Genomic DNA, 16,788 nt, shown 5'->3' on the forward strand with positions numbered 1-16,788 from the left:
CTTTCATGCCTAAAATCGCCCCAGACACTGGCTTTTCCATGGTTGCACGCCTGTGAATTCACTTTCACCACTAACATGTTTTCCCATCGCAATTGAGCACAGGCCTGGGAACTGTATTGTGCTGGCCTCTTGATTTGTCTTGATCGCGCCCTTTGCGTTCAGCTTGATCCCCTCTGACTGGCTGCTACGGTCCCAATCTGCAGTCTGTGTACCGCTGCCACCTGCCTACCATATAGCATACAGTTGGTCTTATAACAGGCAATAGCCCATTTGCGCCTCTCTTATTTCACGAGGCCTCCAGCATGGGTAGGACTGACCCGAAACAGCGGCAATTACACTTTGATGGGGGGGAGGGGAAGACCCCCAGGCGAGAAGATACTGAAGGGGCCACCGACCCAGAACAGGGACCGCTGGATGGAGCAGCAGCAATAATGGCCAAGCTTAAGGCGGGGTTCCAATCTATAGACGCCCGATTAGACACTCTTACTAGCCGTCTAGATGACATTAATGGATGCCTAGAAGCTCAGGACACTTGGATCGAAAAAGTAGAGCAACGAATTTCCGACCTCGAGGATAGCAATCCTGACATACAAAAAAGATTGGATAGGACGGAAGGACTGCTCAAACAACTCGCAACAAAGGCAGAGGATTTAGAAGCGCGCTCGCACAGAAATAACCTGCGAATAGCTGGAATTGCGGAATCCACCAACATGGGTCGTATGCCCAAATTTATAGAAACGATCCTGGTAGACCTGTTTGGAAAAGACTCTTTTTCGGCCACATTTGCTATTGAACAAGCACACCGCACGCTGGGCCCTCCGCCGCGACCCCCCCGATAATCATTACCAAACTTCTCAATTACAATGACCGTGACACTGTGCTTCGTCTATCCTGGGAGCTTGGTTCACTTACATATCAGGGATCTAATATCTCCCTGTTCCCTGACTTTACACTCTTGGTGCAAGAAGCCCGCCACAAATACACCGATGTGAAACACTCATTTCAGAAGGCAAACATTAGATATGCAATGCTATATCCAGCCACACTTTGAGTGCAAATTGGAAACAAATCACATATTTTTAATACGCCCGTACGCAGCTGCAGAGATTTTGAAACACCACCATCAAATGTCGCAGTGACAAGACAAAGATGGCCTACTCGATCCTAAAGCCTGAGACTGTTCGAACTCTGCTGCCAGGCCTTGACCAAATGACTTGACTTCTTTACCCAGACGGGTATCGTAAGGACAGAACTGGCTGAACTGTACATTCTAGACGCCTTACATACGGCTAGTCTGCAATTGCCTCCTCATCTCTTTACAGGCTAGAATTGACCTTCCCTGGAGCGGCGGAACCTGGCTGACTGGACATTATTTTTTAGAAGTTACTATTCTGGTTTGTGATGGTTCCATCGAAGCGTTGCTATCCCCCTCAGGATGATCTCCTTCCCTCTTTCCTATAGTTTTCCTCCCCTTCCCTTCTCCCTTGGTTCCTCGCTATCTTTCTGGGATTTACCGGGTGCAGAATATTGAGTATCCGATTGGGGTAGGGGGGTATTTACACTGGGTTGTATATGTTTGGTTGTTTTTCTTTAGTTCTTTTATTTATGTGGAGCATATTAGTCTGTACAACATGACATGCAACGGTCCAATTCTGCCATACATACTCATCTCGGCAGGGGTGATAAAATTAGTACAAATGCCTTACAAATCAGATGCCTGTCCTAGAATGTGAGGAGACTCTCATGCCCAAAAAAGAATAGGCAGGTGTTGGCCTACCTGATGAAACACTCCATCCAAATAGCTTTCATACAAGAGCCCTTCCCTAATCACGGGTTTGCTGCATCGTGGGGACAGAACCAATTATTTTCCTGTTATAGTACTTACTCACGGGGGGTATTCATCCTGGTTCACTGCTCACTCCCTTTTCGTACCATTTCAGTGGTGACAGACCTGAAAGGTAGATTCCTGTTAGTTCAGGGATCACTTGGGTGTATGCCGGCATTGCTTGCCAACATATACGCCCCGAATGTGGACGCACCCGACTTTTTCTCCAAAATAACCTCACACAACTTGGACACTATCCTAATGGGAGGGGATTTTAATCTCACATTGGACCCAACTAATGACACTACTGGACCAGGCCAGGTCACAAAACCGCAAACCACTAAAGACCTTTTTGTATTATTACGGTCAACATTGTTGGCAGATCCTTGGTGTGTTAATTACCCTGGATCTCGCAACTACTCTTTTTACTCAGTCCCGCATGGCACCTGGTCCCGAATAGACCACTGGTACATCAAGCCACAACTTCTGTTAGAGGCACGGAAAGTTGAATATTTCACTCGCACTATATCTGATTATGTCCTGGTCTTGTTGGTAGTCGCTGTTCCATTGATCCCCAACCAACACCCATTGTGGAGGTTCCCGGCGGATGCTCTACTAGACTCAGTATTTCGAAGTAAGGTTGGGGACGCCATTGCAGAATCTTTTTAATTGACCAATGGGTCCGTAGACTCGCAACTTACACTTTGGGATGCCTTCAAGGCATTTATCCGGGGTGTTTGTATCTCGAAGCATGTTGGTGTCTTGCATTCCATTCTAAATGAGTTGGAAAAGATTGAACAGAAACTAAAAGATATCGATGTCACTATGCAGGATACCCCGTCCCGGGATCGTTCTGCCTTACTGACCGAATTCACTGAAGCTGCTGCTCGTGAAGTCAAATACATGGCAAAGTATGCCAGGGCGAGAGTGTACGGGGAGGTAGAGAGGGACCCGGAAGAACACTTGCGCATCTACTTAGACCACAGTACCAATCTACATGTGTGGCACAATTGGACACCAATTCGGGGGACACTCTGAGGAAAGGCACTGACATCAATAAGGCTCTTTTGGATTACTACATGAAATTATATCAGACAAGGTGCCCTCCCACCGGACAGGCCCTTGCTGATTATCTACAAGAGATAGCCATGGTGTGTCTTAAAGAGGGACAGTGGGATTTTTTGGCCTCCCCAATGGACACAGACAAAATAAAACAGGCAATAAAGGATCTAGCTAGCAGCCGCGCCCCGGGGACTAAGGGACTTTCTGGGGAGTTTAAAAAGCCTATGAAGAGGAGCTAGCAACCCGCCTCCTGGAAGTATATGACAAAGCATTACAAAGTGAGTCCCTCTCACCTACAATGCGCGGGGCTATCGTCACATTGCTAGTTAAACCACACAAACCCCCCCACAACTGTCAGTCCTAGAGGCCATTATCTCTCCTCAATCATGACTATAAAATCCTCGCTAAAATACTTGCCACCCGACTGGCACTATTAGTTGACACCACACTATGCCCCTTTCAGGCAGTTTTTATCCCCGGACGATCTACGACGCTAAACCTTGGTGCTGTTTTTTCGGTGATAAACCAAATGGAGCCTGCCCTGCCGGCGGCAGCAGTAATGCTGGACGCCGAGAAGGCATTTGATTCTTTGATTCTTTAGAATGGCCTTTTTGTATGCCGTTACGTAGAAATTAGGTATCAGCATTGGTTTTTTAAATTTGGTTAGCTTATTATACTCTTCCCCCGTTGCCCATCTCAGAGTAACCGGTATGCCCATCCCACAATTTGGTTTGACCCGAGGCACCAGGCAAGGATGCCTACTCTCATGCCTCCTATTCATAATAGCTATGGACCCGTTTGCTCGTCATATTCAGGAACAGCATTTACACCATGAACTGCAATTACATACTGGCCCACTCATCACGTCTTTTAACACAGATGACGTGATGTTGTTTGTGCGTAAACCTATGGAGAATCTGCCCCCTTTAGTGCGAGAGGTAGTCTGCTTTGGGGTGCATTCGGGCTTGGTCATTAACTGGACCAAGCCTGAAATATTCCCATTGACTCCTGCCACTATTACGGGTGATCTCGCATTTCCTTTGAGATGGTGCACTGACCCACCTAAATATCTGGGCATCTATCTCCAATGTAGTGCCCTCGAAGTTATCTGCTTAAACTATGGACCTGCAATTAAGAGGCTCGACACACAAATTAATAATTGGACCAAGCTGCCACTCTCTATGGCAGGTAGGATTACTTTTATAAAAATGGAGGTGCTACCTCGTTTTTTGTACCGCTTTTTAAACATCCCCATAGTATTGCCAATTACTTTTTTTCATACACTCCGTTCGTTCCTAATGCGACTAGTTTGGGCGGGTAAACAAGCGCAAGGACCTGGACCACATTAACCATGCCATTTGAACGAGGGGGATTTGGGGTCCTTGATTTTTATCTATACTATTTGGTGGCTCAAGTCCACTTTACATACTACTGGTATCATCCAGACGCAAGATTGCAATATTTAAAACCTGATAGATCACAGATATACCCCCGCTCAGTATCGACACTATTGCCCCAGGGACTCCCACGAAACCCCAAGGAAATTCAAACAGTCTCCACAACATGTTGGGCATGGACCAAACTGCTGAGATATCTACGCTACACATGTCTATACTCACCGCACCTACCATTGGCAGATAACCCGTCAATACCCCTACTATGGAAACGCTAACTAAGAGAACACTACTGAAAGCTCGACTACATAAAATGAGTGATATGTTTTGTTAATCTACACCATGCTCGACAGCCGAGTTAACTGCTCATTGAGCTGCTACGTACATGGACAGCTTCCTGATTCACAGAGTTCGTAACTCTTTATTAAAGACACTGCCAGATATATCAACTGAACCAGATAATATTCTGCCACTTGTCATAACCTCAACAAATAACGCCCATTTAGTTTTGCACATTGACCATTTAGCTCTCTCCCTTCGCCCACCAGTTGACATTAAAGCACACACATCTTGGGAACAGGACTTGGGTATCACTATCACCAATGATATTTGGTGTTACTGTCGCCCTCAGATACGATATGTCTCTAGTAATTACAGACACAAATTGTTACATTTCAAATATTTACACAGAGTCTATCAGCCAGATTCATGAAGCAAAAATTGTCTCGCAAAGGGCAAGATTCTGCTAATCTGGCCCTTTGCGAGCGCTTTTTTTGCAATTGGGATTCATCATCCCAAATGCAAAAATCGCAAAAGTTGAAATCGCTAAATTGCGAGGAATTGCATTTAAGGAATCTCTATTTGAGATTCCTTAAATGTAATTCATGAACCATTTTAGAATTGCGAATTCACAATTTTGGGCCGCTATTTACCGCGAAGTCTGACTTCGTGATAAATAGCGAACACTTAGAAAAATGCACTTTAGTGCATTTTTCTAAGTTGGATGTTACACACACACATGTCCTTTGGACATGTGTGTGCGCAACACCAGTGTAAATCACCATTTCAGGGGTGCACCCTGGCACCCTTGAAATCGCTTCCTTATTTGCGATTCGCTAATTGCCTTTGGCCCATAGGAATGAATGGGGAGTCATTCCTTATTTGCGATTCGCAATCAGCGAATCGCAAATAAGGAAGCAGTAGAAATCGCTAAAATTTTGCGATTACTACATGCATCCCGTTTTGCGAGTCTTTAATAGCGATTCCTTAATAATCGCTATTAAGGACTCGCAAAAGAGGAGCATGATGAATCTGGGGGTTAGTTACTCCAAAATTATTATCTAAAATGAGCCCAACGACTCCACATGCTTGTATGAGATGTGGCACGCCTGAAGCGGACTTCGCACACCTGGCTTGGCACTGTACTCCTGTGAATACATACTGGGAGGATATTTTTAGACACCTATCTGTCATGGTGGATGTTACTATACCCCTCAAACCATTGATGGCTCTTTTGGGCTATGTCAAGCCACTGAAGAGAAATATTAGAATGTTCTCTGCCATTGCCTTTCGATAGCCAAGCAGCATGTTTCATTACTTTGGGGCAGAGCACAAACACCATGGGCCTCATTTATGGAAAGTGACGCATCGCTGCGTGAAAGCAGCGATGCGTCACTTCTCAGTGCGCACTCCTTGCGACATACCTGATGCGTCATATTTACAGTATGACGCATCATGTCGCAGGTGTTACAGATACGTCCGTATTTCTGACGTATCTGTAAGCGCAAAAGTGACGCATTGCTGGAGTATGTCACAAAAGTGACGCAACTCCAGCAATGCATCCTTTCACATGGGGCAAGCCCCGTGTGAAAGGGCTTGCGTCAGTCTTACGCCTGCTGTGAGGCAGGCGCAAGATTTTGACGCAACGGCGTCCTAGAAGTGACGCAGTGAAATCTCATAGATTTCACTGCGTGACTTCTACGAGGCTTTTTGCGGGGGAACGCCCCCCCCTGCATACATTATACCTGGCGCAGGTATAATGTGGCGCAGGGGTTTACAAAGTGACGCATCTACCTAGATGCGTCACTTTGTAAATATGGTGCAACAAGGCACATTATTTACCCTGCTGGTGCGTCACAAAAAGTGACGCACCGGCGGCGTAAAAGTGACGCATGGCCTCATAAATGAGGCCCCATCAGTGCAAGCATGGCTCCATGATCTCATTTACTGCAACACTATAAAGTGACATCTATGCCACACTCCTGCCCGTCACCTCGCGCCCATGTGATATCTGGCAACCCCTAAAAAATTATTTACAAACCCACTCCATGGATAATGACTGAGATAGGCGGATTTACATATGTGACATACGTGTCTGGCGACAAGGCTATGACACAAATGCTACTGAAATGCCTCAACACGGAGTACTATTCAAGAACTGTAACATTGATGGCTTTAAATTAATGGACCGGGACAATGCTGTTCTGTACCTGATGTCAAGGGAATTCTTATCTCCTATTGCTTAAAACTGCTCCACGGTAGTTGTAATTTCTTTTTTTTTCTTTTTCTTTTTTTTGTCTTTACTTATGTAAAATGACCCTGAATGTTTACTATTTGTTTAAAAACAAAATAAACGCTCAGGATAGGACATGTAAGGAACTTCTTGCTTCTCTACCATAGTTTGGTTGTGATGTTTCTTGAAAACTACAATAAAAAAAGTAAAAAATAAAAATAAAAAAAAGAAAGGCTCCAGCAGCATATTCCAAGGATAATCCCAGATCATACCTCGGAAGGGCTGAGTGTTATTCGAAGCGTGTCTAAATGTTTCCTGATAAACATTTCACAATAGGTCCATACTGAAGAAGAAGTCCAAATATGAATGGCTGAATCATCTTCAGATTTCCTTTGAAGACATAAGAGAAGCTACTAGTAAAGCCCGAACCTGCAAGGATATGATCCCAGCACTAAAAAAATTGGAACAACTGATGTCAGCTGCAAAGGGTTAGGCACTCTGCTCACTCACATGAGTACAGATGGCAGCAAAGTTGTGATCATTATCCACTATGGAAGAAAGATACACAGTTATTGAGAGAGAAATGATGACTTCAGCCTGGGTGTGGAATAGTCCCACAAATGCTTCTGAGGTAAAGGATTCACTCGAAGAAGTACTCACAAGTCAGTCAGTCAGTCAAAATACTTTACTTCGATAAATTAATATCATAAAAAGACAATAGCACAATACAAATGTTACAGCAAAAACAACACCAAAAGATACAAAATTAGATAATTTAAAAACATGTTAAAATAGGATAAAATACCATAAAAAGAGGTCATTAAAATCAGTCGTCATAATCTCATATTATTTCCAAAAACACGAGAACAGATCATAAAGTGCACTTTTCCTCTGATATAATTAATAAAGTTTAACATTCATTGCAGTATCATAACGGAAGAATTATTAATCAAGTTCCTCTTCTTTATCCTTACAGCCCCCACTAGAAAATTTGCGACATGGAACATAGTCCTTGGGGTCTGCAATAGCTGTAAGAACATGAGAGCTGGTTTGACCTGAATAAACCCTGCCTCCTTTAGAATAGGGATCAAGTATTTTATTCTTACTGCCGTGTAGTGTTCACAGAACATCACAAAATGTAGTGTGTTTTGTGTCGAAAAATTATCACAGGAACACGGCGCCGCATTTTCTGGGGTGCTCCAAGTTGGGAAGTGTCCGAGGAGTAGGTGAATTAGGTTCAAACGAAAACGCGTTAAGAGAAAACGGTGATATGATTTATTTACAGTCGTTAGATACAATTCTGGGCCAGCCTGAGTACTCAAAATAATGCTAGCCCTCACCGTTGGTTTCTCTAGTTCCATTCGTTCCCTCTCCAAACTTAACAGATCACCCATCGTACCTTTGATCAGGGTAATAGCCCTACTTGTTATAGAAGCCGGGGAAAAAAAGAGCTCTGGTCTCCCTAGTTTTACAAGACTGTCTTTTATATAGGCTAGCCAGGGAATCTTGTTAACTCTGTCTAGCTGCAGACAGTCTTTTAAAATACTGTGGTTGAGGGGGATTTCTTGATTCAGCCAGGTCTTTAACCATGTTAAAACAGGAGCCACTCTAATCTGATCTGTAATATATCCTACTCCAAGTTCATTATGGATTGTATTTGTTGGAGTGGACTGTGGAACCGAGAGAACAGCTCTCAAGAATTTATTCTCGGTAATCTGGATGTTTTCTGGGGAACGGTATCCCCAGATTGCACTCCCATAAGTGGCCACAGCAAGACATTTGGCTTTGTAAATTTTTATCAAGGTTGCTATTGGCCTTGCTACCAGTTTTTTTGCAAATCCCTGTAAAGCAGAGGCTGATCTAGCGAGGGAAATGTTTCTATTTTTTAACTGGGGGCCCCAAGTACCTCCCTCGTCAAAAGTTATCCCCAGATATGGGAAAGTAGCTACTCTGCATAGCTCTTGCTCACAAGTCATTGATGAAATTACTCACCATGGATGGTTTAACTAAAGCTTCTTCTAGAACTGCCAGATTTGTAATGCACCTTCAGGGTTTCTAACATGATGTAAAGTACACTACAGGAGGTAAGAATGTGACTTCTGATTTTCTTAGCAGAATGTCTATTCCCATGTGCAAGCTGGATGATGGTATTTGGAGCGATCAGAGTACTGTTTATATTTCTGTTATTCAGTCGGTGAGAAGACTGTTTTAGAGAAGGAGTGGCTGGCTGCACATGACTCCGAGAAATTATTTAAAAAGGTGAAAGATGGGGGCGGAGCCAGACCGGCGGCCAAGATGGTCGCCCGGGCTCCCGGCTCCGTCGGCCCTCTTCCCCTACCGCCGGATCTCGCTATCTGTTCCGCGCTGCTGCCGGGGTTTCGAGCGTCGGAGAGAGCGCTGCCCCTCCGGGTGCGACTCTGGCTGATTTCCGAGCCCTGAGGATGAAGATATGCCCTCCTGCACACTGCGGCCTTCATGAGCCCCGGAGCCGCGACCCCGCGTGATGCGGCTGCCGGCCGCGAGTTGAACAACAGCGGTCACATGGACCCGGAAGATGCCGGTCTACCACTATGGAGGCCCACCCACCTCTGAATATACTCTCGGCACCCGCCCTGTTGAGCCCGATGTTTCTCTGCATCCTGCCCTCCATCTATGGATGTCGTGGCCCCCCCCCCCTCGATTGCTGCTTTGTGGGCCAGGAATATTTGGCGCCGCTCATTGTCTCCCTAACATGGCCTGTGTAACCAGTGCGCAACTGCTTGTATCCCGCACTCTAGGGGATCGGAGCCGATGGATCCGCATCAGTTTTGATGGCGCCTTTGAGATCTTGGGGGTGAATATGTGACCTTCTACGGGGAAATGGAGATGGCACCCACACTGTGTGCAACATGGAGGCGTTGGTATTAAGAACCCCCCCCCTTTTTTGTTTCTCGAGGTGGTTGCGTTGGTGAACATCTATGCGGCACTTATGCTGGGGGCCCCGGTTTATGCACTCGCCTTCACTGAGCCGTACCAGCCTGTGGTGATAGTGGCGAGCACTGAAAATTGGGGAGGGGGGATCAGAAGCCCCCCCCCCCATTGTTTGCCAGTAATTCACGGTCCGGATTGGGTGGCCGCTGTGTTCTAATCTTGGTCTATCCGACATGAAGGAAAGCCCGACGCCGGGATCATCTCCGGGGTCTTCGCTTGTGGCATCCCCCCTGCAGGTATTGGTGGAGACACTGCTGTGGAAGTGGCGCTGTGACTATCACCGTGGCTGAGAAGCGAGAGTCGGTATTTTGGAAGTCTCCCGCTTGTACCGCTATGGATCGTCCCGTGGACACATTCTTTCGCAACACAATGACTGTGCTCTTTTTGGACTGGACCTTGATTGTTTGCTTTGGAGCTGCCGGATGGGCTGTGGAGGGCCTTTGAGAGTGTCGTGTTCTGGTGTGCTGTAAGATTCCCTACCTTCCGTCGGACTTACCTGCCTGCATTATTTTTGGTATTTTGTTTGTCTGACCCTACGCAGGGCGGATTGAGATGTGTCTCAACTATGACTGGGTGGGTTAGAGCTGAGTGTTGGCTATTAGTTTATTGGGTTGCTGCACGGGGGGTTCTCATCTTAATTGTGCGACTTTTGAACTGGAGTGGTGACCATTATCCTGTTTTAGGTTGTCGCCTTTGACATCTTGGTAGCGGCGCTGAGGTGTTTGAATTGCTGCGTGGCGGTGGGGGGGGGGGGGCAGGAGCCCGTACTGGGGACCCCTCAATGTTTTTTTTTTTTTTCTTTCTTTATATTTCTCCTCCTTTCTATATTTCCTCTCTCTTCTATATTTCGGGTTTAGATACTGGGCGACAGGCACGCTGCTGGGGGGTTAGGCCGTAGCCAACTGCAGGGGTGCGGGGTGGGGGGCTGGGGGGAGGGGTTTATTTTTTCTCTTTTTGTTCCTATGGCCTTTTTCTTCACTCTTTTGGTTTTCCCTTTCCTTTTTCCTTTTTCTGCGTCTGGGATCAGTTTATTGTGTTGGTTTCTAAGTTCTCATTGATTTGTCGTATTCTGTGTCTGAGCTGTTGTTGCGCTATAGGTAAGACCTGGGCGGGCGTTTAATCGGTATTTATAGTAATTGTATGCGTGTATATCCTGTTCTTTGACAAAGTACCCATGCCTTATTTGTGATCGTCTTAAAATCCTGCAAGAATTCTTGTCTGGCCCGCCCATACTATGACTATACTTTACGGCTCGGCACCTGGTCCCCACATTCCTTTACGTTATAGTGCAGCTTTTTATGTTCCTGATATCATCCTGTTTAAAATCAAATTGAACCTCACTTATCCGGAAATGTGATCGCTGTATGCCATATGGCTGTGTCTTTACCGTGCTGCCGTGCCCCCGGGATGTTCGGCTGAATAGCGGTGTACTCTTCTACGTCAATAAAGGTTTTCAAAAAAAAAAAAAAAAAGGTGAAAGATTGTCTAAAGTGTGATTGGACTGAAAAGTGTGAAACACATTCTAATCTCTGAGATTTTTGGAAAGTCCTAAATGAATTGAGTGTGGATGGATCACTTTTACAGAGCTATAAGAGGCTGATCTCATCAGTTAAAGGAAACAATAATAGCTTTATGTCATGTAGGATACATGGGCATTCCCAGGACTAGGAGGAGGATCAAGGAGCTTGGAGACCGGATACTGATTTGCAAACAGAGAGAGTTGTGAGAAAATTCATGGGGTTTGAGGATCCAAATAAAACATACAAAACTTTCAGGCTTCCCTTGTGTCATATAGAATGTTATACTTTCATGTGGGAAAACCTGGCAATGGTGTTGATGGGAACTAGTTCTTTGGGAGGATGGAATTTATAAGTACATAGCAGTACTTGTTAATTTGTATTCAAAGTGGATTGAAATTGAGATTGTTGACATGGTAGGCACAGAGAGTGTCATTATGTTTTTGGGTGGTTGGCGTTGGTAAGCGAAAGGCTACCAACAGCCATCTATTTTTTTTTATTCTCTTTTTATTGAACAAAAGTCATGGTACAATGGTGGGTCACACAACCACGTAATATTAACACATAGTAATGAAGCCTCACAGGCATGTTTACATATCAAATCGTGCCTCAATACAACTTTAAACAGTAGGTAGGTCAATGTCCAAAGCATGTTTCCGAAATTCAATGGAAGGAGATATGCAGATGCCAACCCGTGATGTGTTCCAATTCACCCATTTGCGGTCCTATTTGGCAGGACAACTTCTATGCTTGAATACATCTTTTTCTGCAACCATGGCATTGTCCATATCTTTGGCCCATTTTGAAAACCTGGGTTGGTCCCGACCCCGCACCCCTGAGCAATATTCCTCTTTGCAAGAACAAACCCCAGGGACGCCCATGTGCGTTCTGTTTGAGTCAAGTCTGTGGCCTCCCACACATTTAGTAGACATAGACGCGGAGAGGGAACAATGGTTTTCCCACATACCCTCGCTAGTGTAGAGACAATTTTCATCCAGTAGGACTGGAGCTGTGGAAACTCTCAAACCGTATGGAAGAAAGTAACTTCAGCAGTGCACCCTCTAGGACACCCAGGATCCGGGAGACTACCCATCTTGAACAGTATATGTGCTGATATATATATTCTGTGCAGGAATTTAAGTTGGATAAGGCATAGGTGCATTGAGGTGGCAACTTCCCTGGGGGAGGAGAGGGCTTCCTGCCAGTCATCATCACCTAGGTATCCTAAGTCGGTCTCCCAAAATTGTTGGAGGCGCACCAGTGGGTCGTGTTTATTGTTTATCAGTTTGCGATAGGTGAGTGAAATCGATTTGCATGTCAGAGGGTCAGTCAGAAGTCGATCCTCCAAGGGTGGGGGGCCTCAGGCAAAGCCTCTTCGCTGGCGATGACAGGGGTGAGTGCATGTTGTATTTGGAGAAACCAGAAGGTCTCGGACTCTGCCAGCTGGTATTCTTTTTGGAGACCTGCGAAGGAAACCATAGCGTTACATTTCCAAAGGTCCACCACCAAGGAAATACCAATTAGGTCCCATTTGTCAAAGCCGGGCACCTGCTCAACCTGCCGAGGTGTTCAGATTCCAATAGGGGAGTGAGCAGTGTTAGTTTCTTGTGCCATCCAAGTTATTTCGTAGCATAGTGCCAAAGTGTCACTGTGTGAGCTGGTGGGCCGCTAAGATGTTGCCATTTTGGGTTGGAATATAGTGCTCGTTGATAGCCTCCCTTATCCATGACCCATCTGTCCATGCGGTATGACGGCTCGGATGGCGGGACAAAGACCCATTGGTTGACTACTGCTAACTGGGAAGCCCAATAGTATTGTTTCAGGTCAGGTAGCGTGATCCCGCAGTCGTACCACCCTCTGGTCAATTTATGCTTCGCGATGCGTGGGCTTTTCCCATTCCACAGAAGAGTTCTCACCTCGCTTTTCACACTGATGAAATAGGCATCAGGGACCCTATAGGGGGTATTCTGTAGCACAGATAAAAACCAGGGAAGAGCCAGCATTTTAAACAATGCAGCTCTTCCGTTCAAAGTGAGGGGCAGTGTCCGCCAATGTGATACATCTTGACGAAGCCTGGCCAATGGGACTCTGAGGTTGGCATCATAAAAGCGAACTGGGTGTTGAGTGATGTATATCCCGAGATAGCGGAAACCATCAGAAGCAACAGTGGTATTGGTATCTTTCGGCATCCGCAGTATAGGGCCCTGTAGCATAAACAAAGCAGATTTTGTCCAATTGATGGTATATCCCGAATGGGCACTAAAAATTGCAAAAATGTGCAAGATTCTGTGGATTGAGGCCAAAGGGGCTGTAACATAGAGCAGAACGTCATCGGCAAAGAGGAATATTCTGTCCTCATGATGGTCGGTCCACTTGAGTCCCCTGATCATGGGGTCGCCCCTGACCCAGGTCGCCAGTGGTTCCAGTAGCAAAACAAATATGAGGGGTGACAGGGGGCAAGCCTGCCTAGTTCTCCTCTCTAAATGGAAGCGTTGGGAGGTATGTTAGTTGACTACCACCTGAGCGGTGGGACCTGCATACAACAGCCTAACCCATTGAATAAAATGGGAGCCGAACTCCAGGCGCTCGAGGAGTGCGAATAGATAGGGCCACTCAATAGTGTTGAACGCCATTTTAGCGTCTAGTGACAGCAATGCAGCGTCCTCCAAGATAGTGTGAACTCTCCCCATCATCCTGTGGAGTCTTTGGAGGTTAAGGGCCATGTTATGGCCAGGCATAAAGCCCGACTGGTCAGGGTCCACGATCTTGCAAATAAATGGGATTAAACGATTGGCCAATACCTTGGCCAAGATTGTAACTTCCGCGGTCAACAACGAGATGGGATGATAAGACTCACATCTCGTTACTGGTTTGCCCAGCTTGTGTATGACAACAATGGAGGCCAGCATAAATCTGAGGACAGCGATCCAGTCTGATAACTCTCCAAGTACATAGCCCGCGGAGCAGGCGTTATCTTAGAGGATAATAACTTAAACAGTTCTATTGATAGCCCGTTGAGGCCCATGGCTTTGCCAGATTTAATTCCATTAATGGGAGTCGCAAGTTCCTCTTCTGTGAGGTCACCCTCCAAAGAGTCATTGTCTTCTGGGATAAGTACAGTCACTGGAATAGTGGCCAGGAGGTCTCTTGAGTCTTGTAGGGTGGTGTGGGTTGTGGAGGAGTATATGGATGTCAAATGGGAGGCAAATGCCTCAGCATTGTGCTGTGGGTCCGTCACCAAGTCGCCCTAATCCGTCTCAATAAGGGACACCCATTGCTGGGAGATCTCCTGCCTCTCCAACCATGCATGCATTTTACCTGTGGCGTCACCCAGCTCATAAATTCTATGGAGAGTCGCAGTGTGTTTTGCCCTGGCTGTCTCTGTCGCTAATTGAGGATAGTCTAGATGCTTGACACTCAGAGAATGGGCGACCCACAGCCATCTTGGCTGACAATGGAGCTCAATTTAAAGCTCTTGAAATGGTAGAATTTTTTGGGCTCTCGTGAATTAAACACAAATGTACCTCGCTTTAGCACTGAAATGGTATAGGTGTGGTGGTGAGCATGAATCAAATGAATAAGGCTATTGTTCAGCTTGCTAGTAATGTGAGGAAGAATTGGAAGAATTGGGATTTTGAGGATGAGAAGACTTTATGGGCTTACGGAATCACCAATCAAGAATCTACCAGCATAATATCTTTAGTAACTCCTAGGCGACATATCCAATTTTCTAAGAATAATCTAGGTTCAATAAAGAAAAAAAGATTTGTTCAATGTAGTTAGATGGAAAACGTATGAGGATGCCAAACAGATTGGGAACAATATACCATTGAAGATTAGGCAGTAGGTACTGGTGAAGATGAGCAGAAAAATACCCAAAGGAAGCAATAGGTAACTTAACTCTAAGAACATTATTAAAGTGATGGCATATGCTGGTAAACTGGATGATGGTTGTGTTTGGCATTTTAGCAAGATTGCTGTTGCCAGGAAGTATAACTGAGATAATGAGTACTAGGACAAACTTGGAGAAAGGATATCATTTTGGGAGCTGATAGATGATGATCTAGCAGACGAAAACATTTGAGAAGAAATGGTGCATAGCGATGCCCTCCAAAGATAATTCCTGGAAGATATATCAGATCTTTTTTGTGGCTTGCAATGTCATTTGAGTTTGTCTGAGAGTCATAAATCTTTTGTACTTCAGGATATTTATGGTGGAGACCAAACACTGTTGAAACGGATCCTGTGAAATTTTGCACTTCTTGTAAGAGACTAAAGCCTCCCAAAAAACTCAAAAGAATTTATATGCTCTTATATCAAATGATTATGCATATGTTTTCCGCTTGTTTTCCTGCTTATTTGTTTCCATCTTAGTTGCATTTGTTTTTTGTTTTTGCGTGAGTGTCCCTAAAGTGTATGCTTGTGTAATTTTTATTCCCGTTTTTTTTTCTAATGCTGTGGTTAAAAAAGAAAAGGCGGGGTTGTGCAGTTGGTTCTAATTATTGCTTAGTAATATTGTGTCATGCCATGGAATCTATCAATGTGTATTCTTAGATACTGGAATGTTATGAGGGTGAATGGGAATTGATTGACAGAATAAAAAGTGGACAGCTGTATTTCTGTCCCTGTGGCCACAAGCCAGTTGGGTGAATAAAGGACATGTGTTTACACCCCTGTGCGTACCAAGCGCCATTACAACCTGTGTCTTATGCAACATTATAAATACATATAAAAGTCATGCCACACATGTCAATCTGATTTTGTGTGTGTGTGTGTGTCTATGTAGGATGCAAAATGCCCATTCCTATTCACAATCACATACATGTATCAACACAGATATCCCCATACATAGACACACACACACAGACATGCACAAGCATATCAACCAACACAGAAACCCCTCTAAACACACACACATCAAAACACTCATCAACAGATCACCTTTACTTAGAAAACTATGCACATGTAAATACCTACACAAGATCCTTTATTGCTTCTAGTCACTGGAGAACTGATGTCTCATTTGTGTACATATTTTATTGGTTGCCACGTGGCCTTGACTATGCACAGATCCATTGCCAACTGTAACAAAATTTTGCAATGAAAGAGCCATCCCGCAACACAGCAGGCTCATTTGCACATGTGGCAAAAAATTATTATGGTGACATTAACCTGAATAGTAAAATTAACTTGTAACCAACAATGCCTAAGCTCTATTTGTTGTCTTTGATGCAGGTATTTTGTTTTCCAATGGCCACACCTGGAAGCAGCAGAGGCGCTTTGGGATGACAACCATGAGAAATTTGGGACTTGGCAAAAAGAGCCTTGAAGTCCAGATCAGGGAGGTGTCCCAGCAACTTTTGGAATATTTCAATTCAGAGAAAGGTAAGTAACGGCTGTGTTGTGTGTCCATAAGGGAATTTATTCATAGATATACTTATTTTTACCTTCATTAGCAAATTGATGAATAAATGAATTAAGGTATACCTAATAAACATATTAAAGTAA

General features: G+C 44.9%; 1 protein-coding gene across 1 annotated transcript in view; it reads left to right on the top strand.

The window, feature by feature from the left end:
• LOC144790699 (cytochrome P450 2J2-like) overlaps nt 1-16,788 on the top strand; it is a 205,153-nt gene that overhangs the window by 62,046 nt on the left and 126,319 nt on the right. The window contains exon 3 of the mRNA XM_078665422.1: nt 16,516-16,665. Within this exon, the coding sequence (XP_078521548.1) occupies nt 16,516-16,665 (150 nt within the window). The remainder of the gene's footprint in view (nt 1-16,515; nt 16,666-16,788) is intronic.

Source organism: Lissotriton helveticus, chromosome 11 (assembly GCF_964261635.1).
Source record: "Lissotriton helveticus chromosome 11, aLisHel1.1, whole genome shotgun sequence".
Classification (NCBI taxonomy): Eukaryota; Metazoa; Chordata; class Amphibia; order Caudata; family Salamandridae; genus Lissotriton; species Lissotriton helveticus.